Source organism: Harpegnathos saltator, unplaced genomic scaffold, assembly GCF_003227715.2.
Source record: "Harpegnathos saltator strain DR-91 unplaced genomic scaffold, Hsal_v8.6 scaffold176, whole genome shotgun sequence".
Classification (NCBI taxonomy): Eukaryota; Metazoa; Arthropoda; class Insecta; order Hymenoptera; family Formicidae; genus Harpegnathos; species Harpegnathos saltator.
In genome coordinates this window covers 18,351-32,123 of record NW_020229957.1, presented here as the reverse complement: position 1 = coordinate 32,123, position 13,773 = coordinate 18,351, and the positions used below count along the sequence as shown (strand labels likewise).

At 30.7% G+C, this 13,773-nt stretch overlaps 3 protein-coding genes across 5 annotated transcripts; 2 read left to right on the top strand and 1 right to left on the bottom strand.

Moving 5' to 3' along the window:
* The first annotated feature begins 364 nt into the window (after positions 1 to 364).
* On the top strand, positions 365 to 3,251 carry Pnn (desmosome associated protein-like protein pinnin). Its single transcript, XM_011152125.3, has 5 exons — positions 365 to 667; positions 1,085 to 1,277; positions 2,102 to 2,275; positions 2,334 to 2,628; positions 2,711 to 3,251. Exons 1-5 carry the CDS (start codon positions 510 to 512, stop codon positions 3,025 to 3,027), a joined length of 1,137 nt encoding a protein of 378 aa, XP_011150427.1. The 5' UTR covers positions 365 to 509; the 3' UTR covers positions 3,028 to 3,251.
* Positions 3,252 to 4,628: 1,377 nt separating this feature from the next.
* On the top strand, positions 4,629 to 6,218 carry Zip102B (Zinc/iron regulated transporter-related protein 102B). Its single transcript, XM_011152124.3, has 5 exons — positions 4,629 to 4,987; positions 5,089 to 5,215; positions 5,324 to 5,550; positions 5,660 to 5,794; positions 5,878 to 6,218. The coding sequence occupies exons 1-5, from the start codon at positions 4,892 to 4,894 to the stop codon at positions 6,124 to 6,126; spliced, it is 834 nt and encodes a 277-aa protein (XP_011150426.1). The 5' UTR covers positions 4,629 to 4,891; the 3' UTR covers positions 6,127 to 6,218.
* Positions 6,219 to 6,981: 763 nt separating this feature from the next.
* On the bottom strand, positions 6,982 to 12,609 carry LOC105189793 (pleckstrin homology domain-containing family J member 1). Of its 3 annotated transcripts, none has more exons than XM_025297438.1 (3): positions 12,433 to 12,609; positions 11,959 to 12,095; positions 6,982 to 8,457 (listed from the first exon to the last, which is right to left on the bottom strand). In XM_025297438.1, the coding sequence occupies exons 2-3, from the start codon at positions 12,047 to 12,049 to the stop codon at positions 7,976 to 7,978; spliced, it is 573 nt and encodes a 190-aa protein (XP_025153223.1). In that variant the 5' UTR covers positions 12,050 to 12,095; positions 12,433 to 12,609; the 3' UTR covers positions 6,982 to 7,975. The 3 variants fall into 3 exon arrangements, with proteins under 3 accessions (XP_025153223.1, XP_011150424.1, XP_011150423.1); XM_011152122.3 differs by lacking the exon at positions 12,433 to 12,609 and adding an exon at positions 12,217 to 12,397 and having other exon boundaries at positions 11,959 to 12,106; XM_011152121.3 differs by lacking the exon at positions 12,433 to 12,609 and adding an exon at positions 12,217 to 12,395.
* Positions 12,610 to 13,773: the final 1,164 nt, after the last annotated feature.

Here is a 13,773-nt window from a genome sequence, read left to right as displayed (position 1 = left end):
GAAAAGCTTAAGCCAGCAGCACACGGTGCTTGTTTTCGTGCTGGATTGCTTGCTGGATGAAAATACTGCGTTCTGATTGGTGCATTTCCATCCATCTTCGGAAATGTACCAATCACAACGCAATATTTTCATCCAGCAAGCAATCCAGCACGAAAACAAGCACCGTGTGCCGCTGGCTTAAACAACTAGTAGTTGCCATTCTTTGCAACTCGCAACTGAGTATTTGCAACCTATTCTGGACCGGGCTTAACACTTACTATACCTATTGTAGACCGGACTTAAACAAACCCTGTTCATAGATGTCTGATTCGACAGACGCAAACATTTTTTAAATTCCCTAGTTTACTATGCTGTTGTCAAATATGGGCGAACTCTTATTGATTTAAGGTGAAATATGCGTATTGTAGGTGGCTGTTTGTCGGTGATCTTGTTCAACAATATTATCAAAGTGCTTGCTAAATGAATTAATTTGGTTTGTGATCCAGTGTGAGTGAATAATATATTTTTAAATGAGGAAATTAGATTATCAGGAAACATGGAAGGCCGAAGGATTAGAAGCTCAACTAGAAGCTGCCCGTGATGATCTCCGTGGTCTTGATCGGAGCATTCGTAAAATCTTAGGCCGAGATCTTCCTGATGGCGAAAATGGCCCATTACAACCACCTAGGTTAGATCTATTTTGACAGTGTTCTATTTATTTTATAAATGTGTATAAAAATAAAATTATTAGAAAAATTTAAAATATTGTATAATTATAATTGAAAATATTGCAAGTTTGTATTATATCTTGTATTATATATAATATCTTCTATTATAACCGAATGTTTTTATACCATATACATTATATGTATATATATACACGTGATATAAAATGTGTGTGTGTGTGTGTGTGTGTTGTGTGTTGGTGTTGTATGTGAATGTATACACATATATTGATTGCATGCATTTATTTATTTTGAATTTTATTTGTTTAATTTATTTATATTTGTTTTGAATTTTATTTGTATTAGTTGTATTACTTATGTATGTATTGTGTAACATGTAGCTTTGTAACAACTTATTTAGTATGATTAATTACTTTTAGAATATCTCAAAAACGACCACTACAAGAGGATCGTCGACGAATGGTGACAGAGGTTATGAATAATGAATTATCTGGTGGTAAACGACGTTGGCAAAGTTCCAATACTGAACCAAAAACAGTATTTAGCCGACTAAGTGCACGAGTTCCATCTAATGCAGATGACAGTGCTGATGAAGATGACAGTGTCATCAAGGTAAATTATTTATAAAAAAAATAGATAAGAAATAAATTCTGTTAATTAAAAATGATAAATCTAAAGTTTCTTAAATACAATTAAATAACAAAACTTCTTTTTTATAGATAGTATTAAAGTAGTCTTACTGTAAGAAAATTTTTAATATAAAGTTTATACAGTATAAAGTAATAGTTATTATGGGTTATTGAAATTTAGAATAATTTTTTATCTAGCTAAAATTGTCAATCATAATTTTGATTTATCTGAACTTTGTCAGTTACAATATGAGGAATTATTAACATTAATATAAGTAGTAAATATCATTGTTTAAAAAGACATAATAAATTTTAAATAATTATGAGTTCTAAAAAAAATATTAAAAAATATTTATATTTAAGCCTAGTTTATAAGTCTATAGATTATTATATATTTCTAGATTATTAGATAAAAGATCTAGATAAAAAATCATGATAAAAATTTAGATAAAAAATCATGATAAAAATCTAGATAAAAAATCATGATTTATTTTATTCTAAATTCATAGAAAAAATTACATGCTATATATATAAATAAAATTTTTAACAGGTTTTAATTATAATTATTTTTATTAAGTAAAATATACACATGTTCACATATGCACAAACATACATACACACACGTGCACACGTGCATATGTATATACAGAGTTTAATGTATTTAAGAAATTTATAATTGAAAGAAATTGTAATAGCTTATTACATATTTGGATAAGAAACTTTGTATCACTTATAAAGTTTGATATATATTTATACACATTATTCTGCCATTTATATAATTAAACATAATATGTTAATTTTCATCAGCCTGCTGTGTCATCTAGAGTAATAGCTACTCCTCGAGAAATTCCTTCACGTCAAGAAGTTATCAGACGAGAAAGAACAGATGAACGTAGTAGACAAAGAAATAAACGCATGTTTGGTGCACTTTTGGGTACTTTACAAAAGTTTAGACAAGAAGAAACTAAACTTAAAGCAAAGGTAAGACCTATTCAAATAAATTTGACTTGTCAAATTTTACTATATTTCTAATTTATAGGAAGATAAAAAAGCTGAAGTAGAAGCTAGAGTAGAAGAAGCTAAGAGAAGAGAGAAAGAAGAATTACGAAGGGAAAGACAACAATTGTTTTTGTCACGGAAACGACAGTTGGCTGAAGTACGAGCGTTAGAGATAAAACTTGCGCGAAGTCGGCAGTTTCAAGATTGGCGCAATGCACAATTATTTCTTGCCTCGTTTATAAAAACACGCGCACAACCTTCCATTTACTATGTACCAAAACGCAAGCATCCACAGACAGAGTTATTATTAGCACAATCCACAAAAGAACTCTACGGTTAGTATTTCCATATTTATTATTCTGAAATTATTGTTATTTGTTTACATGTTCTTGCACTCATTAGCTTTTTATCTTTCAGAGGAAATTGAAAAAAGAGAAAAGATATTGATTGAACAATTAAATTTAATTGAGGCCCAAATAGGATTAGGCAAACATTCACAGAATTTTGATGGATCTGCATCTTTAAATACTGTAGTACCTTCACGCTCTTTGGAAGATGGTGAAGAAAATCGAGATCCTAATCCAGAACATAGCATTGAAGCTACGACCGATAATAATGCTGCTGTTTCAACAATACAATCTATAATAAGTGAAACTTTTGATGACGATCAGGATATGGAGAAAAAAGATGAAGTACAACTCGACCAGGTCCAACAAGATAAAAAAAATGGCTAATATCCATTATAATAAAAAGAGTTGTACATACATTGTGCATTGAATGGTCCAAAACAAAATAATTTTCATAGTAGGTCCTTTGACAATTGTTTTAATTAATAATTAAAGGTAGCATTAAAAACACATTTTAAACTGTAATCTTACCATGTAAACTTGTAGTATAATCTTACAAAAAAAGGGGTCCCATTTCTCTATAAAATATCAAGATATTCCTGAACCTTTTACATATTAAGTGAGAAATAAGATTTGTATATATTTCTCTATTATTTTCATATCTTGGTAGAAATGTAACAGTAGTTATTATTTAAACTGAGAATAATGATATTTTATTATTATTATAATTGCTACTGTTACTGTTATTATTAACTTATCAGTTGATATTAATTTGAACAACTTTAACGATAAGAATTCAAGTTCGCAAGTTTGCTCACATTCTCATGTGTTCAAAAACATTTCTTATATATATATATAGAATTCAAAATTACAATAAATGAATTTAGGTATCTTGATGATAACTGAATATCTAATTACACCTTAAATTATTAATGTAGATTAGTCAAAATTTATATATACATCCTTTGTAAGTAACTGACACAATGTATTAGCCAGGCATTCAGTTTCTATTGATTATATTGATTTATCTTAATATCTATTATTCCAATCTTATTTTTCTTTTTATTGATCTCCAGTACTTATCATGCTCATGATATGTAACAATTTTTGCATAGATATATATACACATGTATAAATAAACGAGATATTAAAAAAAAATAGACTTGCAAGTCTTATATTATTATCTCATTGCCAGAAAGTCAGAGAAGCCTTTTATCGCAAAATATAAAATAAGTCTTCTATAATATAATAAATCGTTAGTCTTAAGCAAATTGACCAATCACAATCGATTATTCCAAAAAATAATCAATCGTGACTGGTCAATTTGCTTGTGACTCAAAACTAACGATTTGTTATAGAAGGCCCAAAAGGCTCGACTATAAATCGATATTGACAATCAACTTGTGACAACTTTTATGATCTTGGCCAATAGAACAATAGTTCTGGGTTACAATTGGAGAGGAAGAACTCTTTTTTTTATGATCAACTAGATTAGCAATCCAACGCGCATGCATCCGGCTTCGACAGAAATGACTTAAGCCAGCGGCATACGGTGCTTGTTTTCGTGCTGGATTGCTTGCTGGATGAAAATACTGCGTTCTGATTGGTATATTTTCGAAGATGGATGGAAATGCACCAATCAGAATGCAATATTTTCATCCAGCAAGCAATCCAGCACGAAAACAAGCACCGTGTGCCGCTGGCTTTAGGCCTGGTCTACAATACGTGTAAGTTGTAAGCCGTAAGAATTGACGAATCACAGTCGATTATTACAAAAATAATCGGCTATAATTGGTCAGTTCTTACGGCTTATAGCTTAGAACACCTATTATAGACCAGGCCTTATTGTAGATCAGACTGAATGCATACATAAAAATTACTATACCTTGTGGATGGAATAAAGAAATGGCATATGGGAATATCCACTTCCCCCAGATCCAGCTATAGAAAGAAAGAAAGAAAAAGTACCTATTGTGGATTGGGGTTTAATAGAGTTTAGTTGTTGGTATGGATGTGGTGCTCACGTGTATAAGCTTTACGCACACAAAGTGTTATCTCGCTGACATAAATGATATATATCTATCGTAAATATTGTTATACAGGTGTGATATATTGATATAGAAAAAGTTTACAATTACATCAAAATGCAATTCGTAAAATACTACAGTCTTGAGGCCTGACACGTGTCCTTTGCTCGCCCATAATGTAACAATATTGAAAATTAACAGTTTCTTCCCATATTAAGCAAATAATGGAAGAGAGAGCAATTTTATGGATGCTCTCCCTTGTTATGTTCGTTGGTTCTTGCTTGGCTGGATCATTGCCTCTAGTTATCACTTTGTCAGAAGTAAGATTATTTTTGCAAAAAATAAATTATATTTTACACGAAGTATTCTAAACATGTTAATATATTACTTAATTAGTGCTACTGTACAATATTTTCTTTAGGATAAATTACAATTAGTATCAGTATTAGGAGCAGGACTTCTTGTTGGTACTGCATTAGCTGTGATCATACCAGAGGGTATAAGAGCATTATTTAGTAGTGGAATTACCAGTGAAAGAGAGTTACATAGTATGTAATTTGTATGTTTGTTTATTAGAGTATTTATGATATATATATTTTTAAAACTATCTTTAAAACTATTTTTAAGAACAGTATTTCTAAAAAATTTTTTTACAGGTGATCTACATTCTTTAATTGGAATTAGCCTAGTATTAGGTTTTATATTTATGCTTTTGATTGATCAATGTTCAGCGAGAAGAAGTGGTGGAAGACAAAAAAGTGTTACAGCAACTTTAGGTCTTGTAGTACATGCAGCAGTTGATGGAGTTGCATTGGGAGCAGCAGCTACTACATCTCAAGCTGATGTTGAAATGATAGTTTTTCTGGCAATAATGTTGCATAAAGTAAATGTTTCAAACTTAACTTTTAAAAAATTTAATAAGAAAAAATTGCAATATTCCAATCAGATATATATTTTTTAATAGTGTCATTAAATATGTTGCTTTTTTGTAGGCTCCAGCTGCATTTGGACTTGTGTCATTTCTTCTTCATGAGGGTGTAGATAGGAAGAAGATATATAGACATTTATTAATTTTCTCTTTCGCAGCTCCATTTCTCGCTCTTGTAACATATTTTGGAATTGGAAAAGTAAGTATTCAAGATTTTTCAAATTATGTCTGGTATGTAATAGAAATTCATCATCAATTAATAATTAAATTTTGTGTTTACAGGAAGGAAAAGAAACACTGAGTAATGTCAATGCAACTGGCTTAGCTATGTTGTTTAGCGCTGGAACATTCCTTTATGTAGCTACTGTCCATGTTTTGCCAGAATTAATGACAAGAAATAATAGTTACTCGCATTTGCCAAGCATTGAGGGTACAAAGCTATCTACGACTGGTCTTAAAGTTCAAGAAATATTATTTTTAGTAATAGGGTCATTTTTACCTGCTTTGATTACAACTGGACATCATCATTGACTAAAATAAATATCTTGTAAAAAGTGCTTTTACTACATCTGTAATATGTATGAAAGTTATTACTAACTAAAAAAAAATTCATTTTTAATATATACTCTATATACATTAACAATTATTTATGTAATTCTAAAGAAAATATTTTAAAAGATTAATATATAAAATATTTTCTGCATTTTATGTAACAAATTTCATTTTTATAATCATGCTCATAATCTTTACGTTAGTAAAGAATAATATCAATTTTGTTTAATAAAAATCTGGTATTTTTTCATTACAGTTATAATTTTTCATTAATTATCCAGAATATCCTCTTTTGTAAAGTTATTTTCTCGTTACGGTTATCTTAATGATATTAAAATGTTCGAACATGTATCTAAAATTCTTGCAGAATACAAAACAAAACAATATGTCCATAAAATAACATTTGATCAATTGAGTATACTTACACAATATTCCAAAAATTTTCTACTTTAACAATCAATAATTAAGCGAAAAGTTAATGTAATAAAATCATGAGAAAAGATAGACATTAAAAAAGTTGTTTATCACATTAACGATTATTCATTGATCGTTGATTGTATTGATTTATTGATTGAGAACAAAAAAAATTTAGAATATTTCACAGATATGCTCAATCAAACACAAATGTCATTTTTGGGATACTTTTTATTACAATGTATTATGTAACATTTTTGGGCAACATGTTTAATCGCTTCTATCAAAGACAATTATAAAAATAAGACAGGGAATTATAAATATAACTATTATTTAAGGTTTTTGATAATATTAAGGAAAAGGAATATGTACAGAAATTATAAAAATATTTTTATTTTACATTACAAACTTTTTGTTCGATAATGTTATCAGATGAATTTGTTGCATATAAATAAAATTGAGTATTTGGTATACGAATACTTTATCAAATTTGTACAGAGGTAGGAAAGAATATATGGTAAATAAATCATTATATATTTCTTATGTTATGATACACAGACTAATATAATACCTTTAACATGTCATGTCATTAGATTATTGATTTTTTAATCACATATATTACCAACGTATTATTTATTGATTATTCAAATAAGAGCGAGAATGTGTTGAAATATTACATTACAACGATAAGTTTACATTAAAGGGAAGTTAAAAAAAATTTCTATAGTTGAAAAACACTAGTAACATAATTATATTAAATATTAAAGCTATTATGTCGATCTGTGTAACAATTGTATGTAACATATTATCCTCTACTCAACAACAGGAGCACTTAGTTGAAGAAGGAAAAAACAAATTATTAAATATATATATAATACATTTACTCGCGTTTCCCTCCTCACACACACGCATATTAAATGAACCTTACAATATTGTTGCAGCTAATAAAACATTATCTATATCGTTGTACATTATATGCGAATTTTTTATGACTATATATATTTTATCATATTTACAGCAATCAACAACTTATAAAATAATTGTTCTTATTATACCTTTCCTAGCATTATACTTTCTTGTATAAGACTAAATATATTTACTTTTTATAAGGGATGTTAAATATAAATTTTCTATTGAACAGAGAATTCATATAAGAGAACTCCAAAACTTATTTTCTATTTAACATATTGCGGGTACATATGCGCACGTGCGCATGTATGTATATGTGTGGTGTACATGATTATATTAGAATTATATTCTGAAATTTGTTTAAGTAGCATACAGATCCATATGAAATATAAAGTTCTATTGTATGCATTATATTATGCATATTTTTCTAAAATACAAGTTTAAAAAAGATATTTTTCTATTCTATAACTTTTAACATTATTTTGACTCATATTATTTTTCTGTACTATAGTTCTATAAGATTAACTTCCCTTGTTATTGTATTTAATATAGGAGATGCCACAACAGATGTTGTAAATGAACGTACATGAGATCTAAAACTAGAAGCAGGTTCCCAAGCTTCATCTCGTACAACGCCTTGATTTCTAGGATACATAAGTAATGGATCTTTGCCAGTTTTTTTGCATAATCTTTCTTGAAGTGTAATTAATTGAGATCTCCAATATCCATAACTTGCTTGTTTAAGTGCATTAATCCACTGTTCTACATGAGACTCTGACCGTCCACTTAGTACATGCCGTTTCTCATGATCATCATGGAACGAGATACTAAATGCAAATGCTCCTTCAGATGATGTATCTAAGTTAATGCTATAATTCTCCAAAATAATGACACCAGCAGGTTGTCTTCTATCAATATGTCCTAATTCATTGATATTGAAATAAAATAATAAATTGTATCTCAACTTAAACCATTTTTCTTTGAATACTGAAAATAAAATACAAGTTTTAATGTTATTATATGCACATATGTATGTGTGTGTGCGTGGCTTTATAATGATACGTCATAGAAACAAAATACACACACACATAATTATCCATTTCATCATTTAAAGTTTGATTTACAGAAGATCCTATTTTTTCAATTATTTATTTTTAATATTATAGAAAGTCATTTTCCAATCATTTGGTTTTTAAAAATTATTAATATTTCAAGGCTTCTGTTGAGGAAAAATTAACTCCAAATTTCTCAAAAAATTTTTTTGCAAAATTAAAGTTGCATGACTGATAATTATGTTTATATAAATATATATATATATATATATATATACATACATAATATATACAGGGTGTTAGAAAAGTCTGGAAACGGTCAGATATCTCGAAATGTTTCTGAGAAAAATGTTTTAAACCAAAGTTGTAGGGCTTTAAAAGCTCTATTGAATGATCATATCCGTTTGACCTTGAGTGGAGGGGTCAAGGCGAGGTCAAAGCCAACATGATCTTTTTAAATGGAACACTCCATTTTTTATCACACAGTGTGAAAGATGACAGCGAAACGTTTCCGAAACACTACTTGATGACCTATTTTTGTTGAGAATTGTCTGAGTTATGAGCTTTAGAATTTACCAGCACTGGCGGCTGGTGCCGCCAGCATTAGTATTATCCAGGATGTACCGCGTGGAGGTTGCATGGTCGGACTTTACACCCCTGTATGTGCGCGCGTGTGTGTGTGCGTGTGCGTGCGTGCGCGCGTGCGTGCGTGTGTGTGCGTGTGTGTGTGTCAGCAGAGATAAGGTTCGTCACTCCCGCAGTATTTAACTCTTTAACTGCTATCGAGATATTTTAACTGCGAGATACTTTAACTGCGGTCGAGTGTGGAAAAAAATGGCGGCTTTGCTACGATCGAGTTTACTCGATTTGGACTTTCAATGTGTAATACCTATTTAATTTAGTTTGTAAAAAGCATTTGAATTGAGCGGGAATATAATGCCATCTCTCACCATTATAAAATATTTTATAATTGCAAAAATAACTCAGCAAAAGGGTCATACTGGTCATTTAATATCTCAGCAGTTAAAGGGTTAAAACCCTCTCTGCTGTGTGTGTGTGTGCGTGTGTGCGTGCGTGTGCGTGCGCGCGCGCGTGCGTGTATATGTAAACGGGTTTTTACTGAATTAAATGTTCAAATTGTCTTCCGTCTGCTGCTTGACAATGACCTAATCGTAGATGAAATTCATTTAAAACGTTTCGTCTCATTTCTGGTGAGATAAAATTTACTCAGTGTAGTATGCGTTTCCTAAGGTCTGCCAAGTTAGCAGGTTTTGTTGCGTACACATTGTTTTTAACATACCCATAAAAATTAGTCCAATGGAAAAAGATCTGGTGATCCAGAGGGCCACTCTATTTCTCCACGTCTTCGTATCCATCGGGATTTGGGAAAGTATCAGTTAAAAATTGACGCACTACTACTGCATAGTCCTTATCTTTGCTGACACACACACACACACACACATACACACGCGCGCGCGCGCACACATACAGGGGTGTAAAGTCCGACCACGCAACCTTCACGCGGTATATCCTGGATAATACTAATGCTGGCGGCACCGTAAATTCTAAAGCTCATAACAAGCTCAGACAATTCTCAACAAAAATAGGTCATCAAGTAGTGTTTTGGAAACGTCTCGCTGTCATCTTTCACACTGTGTGATAAAAAATGGGGTGTTCTATTTAAAAAGATCATGTTAGCCTTGACCTCACCTTGACCCCTTCACTCAAGGATATGATCATTCAATAGAACTTTTAAAACCCTACAACGTTGGTTGGAAATATTTTTTTCAGAAACGTTTCATTTTCGAGATATTTGACCGCTTCCAGATTTTTCTAACACCCTGTATATATACACTGCTCAAAAGAATTATAGCATAGATAATTTATTGCCGAAAATTGGCCAACTTTGACTGGCGATTACTTCGTGAAAAATTATTGTAAACTAATAATTTTTGTTTCAAAATGAAGCTTGAAGTCTCTACTTTAAGAATGTATCTCCATTTTTTGCATGCGATGCACCCCTACCCCTGTAACCCCTGACATCTGAGGGCATGTTTGGTATATTGAAAATTGCAAAGTTTGACGGAATGCATGGACGTGGACAATTTTTTCTCGGGGATTTGCATCGTCATGAAGTTCAAATCTTCCCCTTCAATTAAAAAAAAAAAATAGAGTCGCTACAATTTTTTTCGCAAAGTTACAGCCCTTCAAAAATATTGTTTTTGGCCTTCGGGCCAAGTGTGCACGCATATGTGTGTATGTCCGTGACAGAAGAGATAAGGACCCTGTGGTTCGTCATTTCTACATTAATTATTGACTGTGGAAGTGACGAACCACGGGGTCCTTATCTCTTCTGTCATGGACACACATACACATGCATGCACACTTGGCTCGAAGGCCAAAAACAACGATATTTTTTAAGGATTGTACCTTTGCAAAAAAAACTTGTAGCGATTCTATTTTTTTTTTAATTGAAGGGGAAGATTTGAACTTTATGATAATGTAAACGGCATCCCCGAAAGAAAATTGTCCACGTCCATGCATTCCGTCAAACTTTGCAATTTTCAGTATACCAAACATGTCCTCAGATGTCAGGGGTTACAGGAGTAGAGGTGCATTGCATGAAAAAATGGATACATTCTTAAAATAGAAACTCCAAGTTTCGTTTTGAAAAAAAAAATCATTAGTCTACAATAATTTTTCACGAAGTAATCGCCAGTCAAATTTGGTCAATTTTCTATAATAAATAATTGGCAATAAATTATCTATACCATAATTCTTTTGAGCAGTATATATATATATATATATTTATATGTAGATTGCACTACAAACATATAAGATATTCCAGTTTTTGCAACTATAATTTTATCAAGATATTCCTTCAGAAATTTAAAAACAATTTTTTCTTAACAAAAAAGTGGAGACATCAGTAATATCTAGGATATAAACTATAAATAAAAAACATGGAAATTTTGCAAGCTAAGTTTCAAATAATCAAATGGATAACAAAATTATTTTGTTTAATTTATTTCAATTGGACTTTATTTGAACAGAATTTTACTTTGGGTTCTAATTACAAAAATATGTTAGGTCAAAATTGAAAAGCTGTCATAAGAAACTGTCTAACATTTTCAATGAAGAAAATTAACTCTAAATTGCTCAGAAAACATGTCAATAAAATTGAAGGTATAAGAAATGAGATATCTTGTATAAAATGTTGATTTTGTAATTTATATAATAATTTTGATACATGCATATGAAAAACATGATAATTATGAAATATCTTTTTAATAAAACAATAAATATAACAAGCAATTGATGAAAGAATTCATTTACAAATAAACTGAATGCATTACATAATAAATAATGGATAACAAGTTAAATAATTTTGCTGTGTTACATAAAGCATGCTTAATTATATTTAATTTAAACTAACCTGATTTATGGGCCTGTTTATGATTTAGACGTCCTTCAAAATCTGCAGGGCCAAAACTTGTTTCTGCGAGCTCTTTATCGTTAAATCTCATTTTGGTTCAAAATTCAACAATGCAATTAACGCATCAGTTTAACATACTGCAATAATGCTATCATATGTTATTCACATTTGTATCTTTAATCATATTAATTAATTTAAATTTATGATAAATTAATGTGGATTAATCAATATAACTATCAAATGTCATTATTAACTTACATTAATTAATAATCGTGAGCATTGAAACAATGGTTGAAATATAGTAGATCTTAATATATGTTTAAGGGTTTTAACCAAAATCTTGATGAAGAAATTTAATTAATTAACAAACAATTAGTTTTCGTGTATGGAAAAAATTCTGAAGGTTAAAACTGCTACTATCAACAGAAAGTTTTTCAGATAAAGATAAAATTAAGGTTAGTAAATCTGTCATACCGATGAACTGCAATATTACAGGCATAGGGTGTGTATCTATTCGAGCACGATTAGATACAAAGTAAATGATTGGTTGGATCTAGTAATTCACCAAATAATACTTTGCATCGGTTGGTTGTGTCCAATCATGCTGTGTCGAATTGGATGCTTCTCGCAGGTATAGGGTCAGAGCACAGACTTCTGCATAACGCATAATACATAACGCATAAAAGAATCAACCAATCAGAGTTCTTCATTTCTATCCTGAGGAGGGAAATGAAGAAAACTAATTGGTTGATTCTCTTATGCGTTATATATTATGTGTTATGCAAAAGCCTATGCTGTTGCCCATACAATGGCCGCGTTCAGCAGAAAAAGCTGCTTACTAAGCGCTTAGTGATCATTATCTATGATTGGAGTATTCTTTTAGATCTTTAATCCAGGGGAATGAACCAATCAGAAACGATAATCACTAAGCGCTTAGTAAGCAGCTTTTTCTGCTGAATGCGGCCAATGGCTGCGTTCAGCAGAACAAAGTGATCAGTGAACACTTAGGCCCAGTTCCACAACTTGCTTTAAACTCCGTTTAAAGCAAGTTGTGCACTGTGTTCAGAAGAACAAACAAAATGATCAGTGAGCGCTTAGTGCTTGCTTAGTGCCTTAGTGATTATTGTCTGTGACTGGAGTATTCTTTTAGATTTTTCATAGACCCAGAAGTATTTACCAATCAGAAGTGAGAATCATTAAGCGCTTACTGATCATTTTGTTTGTTCTTCTGAACGCAGTGTAACATCACTCCATATTAAAATTCCCTATCTTCTCAACAAAACTCACTATACCTTTTCCTATCCAATCAAATCCTTACTTAGCATCGATTAATCTAACTGCAGTGCCTCCTACAAACACCTCTGCAATCAACAAGTACCTCTGCCGTCTTTTATTGTTAATATAATATAATAACATTACTATTCGAAACTGTTCACTGAATTATCATCTATATTTTTCTCTCTCTCTTTCTCTCTCTTCCTTCTACTTTCTCGCTTCGTTAAGTAAGCGATAGATTACTAAATAATTGAATAATTGAAATAAAAATGAGATTAAATAGCATACCTTGAAATAAAATTAACATTAACATAGGACTGAAGCAGCCATCAACATAATAAATATATAAAAAATATAAAACTATATATATATAAAATATATATATAAAAAATATAAAAATATATAAAACAAGAAAGGAGAGAATAAAACAATTTAAGGAACAAATTTAGAGCTAGCTTATAGATTCATTTGTCTCGGAGACTAAAGGCCCATCTACAATGGCTGCAAGAATAAGGTTATAAGCGTAAGCAGTAAGAAATG

Excerpts from the sequence above, each read along its gene's own strand:
- Pnn (XM_011152125.3), top strand. The coding sequence starts at position 510 with ATGAGGAAATTAGATTATCAGGAAACATGGAAGGCCGAAGGATTAGAA. Across the intron at positions 2,276-2,333 it reads AAACTAAACTTAAAGCAAAG|GAAGATAAAAAAGCTGAAGT; the intron begins GTAAGACCTATT and ends TCTAATTTATAG. Across the intron at positions 2,629-2,710 it reads ATCCACAAAAGAACTCTACG|AGGAAATTGAAAAAAGAGAA; the intron begins GTTAGTATTTCC and ends TTTATCTTTCAG.
- Zip102B (XM_011152124.3), top strand. The coding sequence starts at position 4,892 with ATGGAAGAGAGAGCAATTTTATGGATGCTCTCCCTTGTTATGTTCGTT. Across the intron at positions 4,988-5,088 it reads TAGTTATCACTTTGTCAGAA|GATAAATTACAATTAGTATC; the intron begins GTAAGATTATTT and ends TATTTTCTTTAG. Across the intron at positions 5,795-5,877 it reads CATATTTTGGAATTGGAAAA|GAAGGAAAAGAAACACTGAG; the intron begins GTAAGTATTCAA and ends TTGTGTTTACAG.
- LOC105189793 (XM_025297438.1), bottom strand. The coding sequence starts at position 12,049 with ATGAGATTTAACGATAAAGAGCTCGCAGAAACAAGTTTTGGCCCTGCA. Across the intron at positions 8,458-11,958 it reads TAAACAGGCCCATAAATCAG|TATTCAAAGAAAAATGGTTT; the intron begins GTTAGTTTAAAT and ends TTTTATTTTCAG.